At 54.5% G+C, this 6,000-nt stretch overlaps 1 protein-coding gene across 1 annotated transcript in view; it reads right to left on the minus strand.

Annotated features, from left to right (window-relative positions):
- MUC4 (mucin 4, cell surface associated) overlaps positions 1–5,541 on the minus strand; it is a 42,584-nt gene extending 37,043 nt beyond the window's left edge. The window contains exons 1-3 of the mRNA XM_074963216.1: positions 5,442–5,541; positions 2,304–3,425; positions 175–288 (exon numbers count right to left, since the gene is read on the minus strand). Coding sequence (XP_074819317.1) covers positions 175–288; positions 2,304–3,425; positions 5,442–5,526 — 1,321 coding nt within the window. The 5' untranslated portion in view covers positions 5,527–5,541. The remainder of the gene's footprint in view (positions 1–174; positions 289–2,303; positions 3,426–5,441) is intronic.
- Between the last annotated feature and the right edge of the window lie 459 nt (positions 5,542–6,000).

Consider the following 6,000-nt stretch of genomic DNA (forward strand, 5'->3'; position numbering starts at 1 on the left):
CTGGTGGGCCTGTGGCTGCCCAGATCCGCTAGCCATTCAAGAGCAGAGGCTCCGAGGATGCCGCAGTTGCCATGGCGTGGCCTGGCAAGAGGATCCCTTTCCTTCGGTTGCCAGCACGCAGCCCGGCCACTCAAGCAGGCATGAGGATTTGCCCCCAGCAGTTACAGCCCTTACTTGCGTTGGCAGCTGGAGGGTGGCAGGTGGGCAGCGCTGTTGTCTGCTCTTCCGTCGTGACACCTGGGACCCAGGGCAGGGCCGTGGAGTTAGGCCTAGCAGCGGATTCCGTGGCTGTTTAAAAGAAAGCTGCCATCAGTGTTGTCTGCAGAGACGTGCAGATACTGCGCTGGACGCAATGGAGGGGAGCCCAGCTCCGAAAAGCCAAGCATTTCCCTTCTTCTGTAAGTCCTGTCTCTGAGGAAAGAATCAGCATAAACCTGCTACTTCTTCCTCGGCTTCTGATACCTCCACCTCTGAGTTTCCCCTCTCCACAACAGAGCTTGTCTACATGCAGTTATTCCTGCTTAACTCTATGGGTGGGTGCTCTTATTCCAGAATAATAATGCCTTCTTTGCAAGTGGATTCAGCTACTTGGGAATAAGACACTCTGATTCTGGAATAAGAGTGTCCACACAGGGAATTAAGCAGGCATAGTTAATCTGCTTTAATTTACACCCTAGTTTATTCTGTATTCATTTTCATGTGTAGACAAACCCACATATAGACAATGTGTTTTTCAGGGTTATAATCTGTGCTGGAATGTAATAAACTATAGCTGAAATGTAGCACACTTGTAAAGTTAGTGGTGTGCCCCTCCTCGCCCCACACAGTGGCTGGTTCACCTAGAGGATAACAACCTACTACTCCTGCCAGCTAATGGAGTTATTCCTTTACCTCAAGTGGACAGTTCAGAGTTCAAACCTTGCCGATGACCGGTGGTGGAGGAGTGTTACACACACCTTCCATCTCTCAAACCATATTAGTAATCAAATAATAAAGGTCAGAGAAATTGACAAAACTCTGTACAGAGAACCCAAGCCCAGATGGGGTACACACATCCATCTGGCTATATACTCTAGGGGAGTCTTTATTCATTGGAACTTGTAGGATGATAATTTTTCAGAACACAAATGAATTCCCAGATTCCTCCCTTGCCTCTCCGACATCATCCCCCATGCCACTGGGTTCCCATTTCACATGTTCTACCATTCCCGGCGTGGAAGCATTTATCCACAGCACAACATGTCCTTGTTTGGGTTCTCCCAAGCCCTCACCTAGCACATGAATGTGCCCCCTTGTTATTGGTGGCTAACAAGGCCCTGCAGTGGTTACATTTCCAATGCTTGGTTTGCTTTTTTGCAGCACTCCGGCTTTTCGGAAATCATGCTCCCAGGCAAACACTCCAGATACCTTCTGTACCTCTTCCCGTGCCAGCGGCACCAAGCTACCTCAGCTCCACTGGACTAGGCGAAGAGGGTGAAATTCACTCCTCTGCAGAGGTCCGGCACAGGGCTCCTGAACCACATAAAGCTCACTAAGATCTATTGAAAAGCCCTAAGCGGCACCTAGGCCAGGTCACGGCCCTTCTGCCCAAGGATGAAGTTCGTCCTGCAGGAATACAGGGGAATATTTACACTCATTCCATACCGAACGCCCTTTGTTGTGCGAGCAGCAGGAGCGGGGGTGGTGGGGGACTGGGGTGGAGTTGTCGTGTGCGGTGCTATTGCCTGGCGGGACGAGCTCCGCGCCCAGCTGTGAGCTGGGGGCCAGGGCTCGGAATGGCTTGTGCGGCTGTCTGAAAAACAGACTCCCGTTGGTGCTGGCTACAGAGAAACCCATATTCCATCCGCTTGGTACCAAGGAGAAAGCACAAACCCATCCTGCTATGCCAGCTCAGGAAATCCCAGCCACCCCTGACGCCCGTGGACACGGGGAAGCTGGTATAAACACTGAGTGCTGCGTTCCAGAGGCCGCGCAAGCTCCACTCAGGGCCCAACCTCGGGCCGAAGGCGGCCGTTGGTGTGGCCCATTTGTAACGCCTGATCTCCCCCGGAGCAGGATTGCGTTATTACCTTCTGTGGGGCTGACGCAATTGGGTCTTTCCTGCGTAGACCCAGCTGCGTCACGTTCCAATGACACTGAAACCCTGCCATCCTGATATTCAAATACCCATTACTTCAAACCTGGTTCCCTCCCGGCCCAGTCCCGACACTGCCTCTTGCTCCACCCTTGCCTCCCTCTCCCAGACGGCTGGCCATGCATCTCGGCACAGCACCTCCCTTACTTGCGGAAGCTGTACCCCTTACTTGGAGCTGCACTGAAGTTCTGAGTGGCGGGAGTGGTACCCGGGGGCACCTTGCTGCTCGGTGCGGCCGCAGTGGGGCTAGCTGTAGCTGGGAATTTAATCGTCGTGCTTCCAGCTGGGACGGCGGTACTACGGACTGTTCGGGGAACCTCTCTTCTTGCCGTGGTGCTGACGGCCGCTGTGGCATTAGCTGCCCTGCCGGTGGCGAGTGTCTCTGTCACGGTGCCGGTTGAAGTTCCCTTTTCTGCTGCCGCGGTGTGAGGACCTGGGGCTGTGCTCTCGCTCGCTGCAGCACGCGACACGCCAGGGGGGCTGTTGGCCGCCAGAGTGGTTTCTGTGCTGGAGCCCACTCTTGATGCTGTTTCCGTCGTGGACGCGGTGACAGACGTTGGTGCGGTGGTCTCAACAGCCCTGGTACTCACCGGCAGTGAAGGGCTGGTTTCTGTCGCTGTGGGGATAGCCCCTTGAGTTGTGGTTGCGTTTGGCATGGCGACAACAGAGGCTGTTGTGAGTGTCTCTCTTCCTGCAGTAGTCTCACGGTGTGTGGCGGTTGTAGGATCTGCTGGGGGGGTTTCTCCTGCGCTGGTCAGAGTTGCCATGGGTGTCATGTCAGCTGGCGTGGGGACAGCCTCGGTTGCTGTGGTCAGGGTCGCTGTCTGTGCGGTTCCACCAGGCTGGCTGATGGCAGGATTGGCTCTGGTCATCTCTGCTGCCGAGCTGGTGGTCGGTGAAGCTGGGGTTGCATTTGGTGTGGATTCCGCTATCGGTGTAGTTAGCACCCGTGGGGGGGTATCCTGTGCGGTTGTGTTTGTCCCTGCTGCCGTAGACCCAGCTGCTGTAGAGAAGGGATAGGCTGTGCTTGTCACTGCTCCGGGAGTGGGATCCGTTGTTGGTCCGGTTGTGTTCGCCATCGCGAGGGTGACCATTGTGGTGGTTTCTGCGGCTGGGGTGGTGGCTTCGGCGGCTGTGCTTGGACCATGCTGGCTAGTGACAGTCGCTGCTCCAGTGGCCGAAGCTGCTGTCATGGTGGCCGGTAGAGCTGGGGTCTCACTTGGCGCTGGGGTAGCAGGGTCTGTTGGGGAGGGCGCTGGAGCCTCTGGGTCTGTACCTGTGATCCCTGCCGCTGTAAAGAGATGTGAACAGTCAACGGCGCAAGACTCTCGCTCTCCCAGTAATGACTGAAATCACCCCCGCAGTGAGCCCAGCAGCCCGCGCGCTCCCTTTTATTGTCATCATCCAGTAGAACGCAGCTCTGCTGAGTGACTAACTGGCTGCAAACCTCCCAGCCTTGGGAAGCTCCCCAGATGGCCAACAAGTGGCCTGCTGCTTTTCCCGCATGGCCCAGTGACCTCACCGCCTCTGGGGTGGGTTCCATGTTATCTCAGGTACCCAATTCCTCACGCTCTGGGATTCGGGCGGCGCCAGCCCCAGCCTTCCTGCTTGCTGGTGGTAGCTGGGCAGGTCCCCCCTCAGGAGCGCCCAGAACATTTCTGGAGCTCACACAGCCACCCACCGCTATGTCGTCGGTGTTGTGTCCGCTTTGTTACTGTGTCACCTCCTTACGTCCCCAAACTCGCCTGCCTGACACTTCCTCCCCCTCAGACACCTCACACCACTGAGCCAGCGCTAGGCACCCGCAACGGGCAGCCAGCAAAGAAAGGCAAAGTGTGGCCCAGGAGACTTACACCTCTGGCTGGTCGTAGCAGCGCGGGTGGCCGCTGAGTGACACCGTACTCGGAAGACTTATTTTCAATGCTGCATTTTTATGATCAGCACCTGTGTTCTCAGCCAGGACCAGTCCTCAGTAATTTAGACCCTGGTGACAGGGACTCAGTTCACTTCAGAGGCTGTTTTGGGGGGGAAAACCCATTATGCTGGCTGCGGAGAAACACAGGGCTGGCCTCTGTGTAAAGAGGGGAGGACACGGCCGGCCCCTGGGGGAATCCCAGCTCCGTTTTGCATTCCTAGAAGGACCTAGAAACTGATATCACAGGCAGTTTTTAATCGAAGGCTGCTCTCCCCAAGGTCTGCTTCCTGGTTCACCAAGATACACAGACTGGGAAGCAAATAAATACATAAACTGGGGCTATATCTAGGGTGTCACGTCAGCCAACAGAAGGAGCCCTTTGACTTGTTACTCCCCCAACCCCTCCCTGTGCCTCAGTTTCCCCATCTGTAAAATGGGTGTTGTGATACTGACCTTCTTTGTAAAGTACAAAAGTTGCTATGTGTTATTATGATGATGAATTAAAGAAACTGGGCCGGCTTTGCCTCTCACTATTATACAAGTGTTAATTAGGAGTGACTCCATTAAAGTTGGTGGACCTATGCTGGTGCCAAAGCTGTGCGCCCGAGCAGAGACTCAGCCCCGCTGGTTTTAATTAACAAAAATAACCACAATGACAGCTCTTCCTTCCTCCTCACTGTGACGGGCTCCCTCAGAACATACCGCAGACAAGCGAGCTCCTGTTTAAACAATCCCTTCGGCACAGAAACAGAAAGGAAACGGAGTGGGAATTCGGCTTTCATAGCCACACGGATGGGTCTCGGCTCTGATGTTGTACCCTCGTGAGCCTAGGTCCGATCACATGTCCCGGATGTAACACCACAGATTGCAGTGGAATTGCTCCGGATTTACCCTGGGGAGATCAGAATCGGCCCCTGCACTAGTGCAGAATTCCCTGAAGGGGATGGCTGTGGGATACATGTAGAGGGAGTAACATCTATGGAAGCAGACAGAAAGATTGATGGTGTTGTAGGGCCCCTATGGTGAAGGCCTTTTTTCTAATATTCCAGTGCAAGGAGCGTGATATTCCAGACACTCGTAGTCCTGGATCCTGGCCTGGCCTCTCTGTTTTCTATCCCACCCTAGCTTCTCTCGTGGTTAATTACATGTTGCCTCCTTCAGCTTGTGTGAAGGAACCAGTAAAGGCCAATTTCTCAAAGAACAAGCAAACAAAAAGGCAGCATCTTGTCTCTAGAGTGGTGCATCAGAGATCAGGGCAGAAAACAACCCCTCTGAAATGTGCAGAATTAATGTGCTCACTGAACACCGCAATACAAATTAGTCAATATCGTAACCACCCCGTTCCCCCCTGCCCCGCTGAGATAAAACAGGTAACACAGACTTAGCCCTTACCAGCAGTGTTCGCTTGCAGGATCCACCCAGAGTGCAGCAGAAAGCCCAAGAGCAAAACCAGCCCCCATGAACCTTGCCAGCCCATCTTAGCGCATCTGCGGCGTGCCCTGCCTGCACAGGCTAGGAACAGGAGTCTGCTCTGTGCTGGTAGTCGCCTACTGGGAGCCCGCACCCTCTGTTTGCTTTAGCAACATGGTTTCCTGGTTCGCTTCAGTTGGAGGTGGAGTGTTCAGGTGTTTTTTTTCCTCGCACCTGACCCTGAAAGCGACTTCCTTTTTCATGAGCCAGGTCATGCCCTGCCACCAGATGCAAATTCTGCGCAAATGAGGGAATGGCGAGGTTAGATTCACCTGTGCCCATCGGTGCTAGGACCAGCGGTGCTGGGGGTGCAGCCGCACCCCCTGGTTTGAAGTGGTTTCCATCATATGCAGGGGTTACAGTTTGGTTCAATGGATCTCAGCATCCCCACTATACAAATTGTTCCAGCGCCCCCGCCTGTGCCCTGTCCCTTTAAGGACTGAAGGTCGGCTGAGGGGGCCAGGAGATAGCACTGGCTGCA

This window comes from Natator depressus, chromosome 9, assembly GCF_965152275.1.
Source record: "Natator depressus isolate rNatDep1 chromosome 9, rNatDep2.hap1, whole genome shotgun sequence".
In the NCBI taxonomy this organism is placed as follows: domain Eukaryota; kingdom Metazoa; phylum Chordata; order Testudines; family Cheloniidae; genus Natator; species Natator depressus.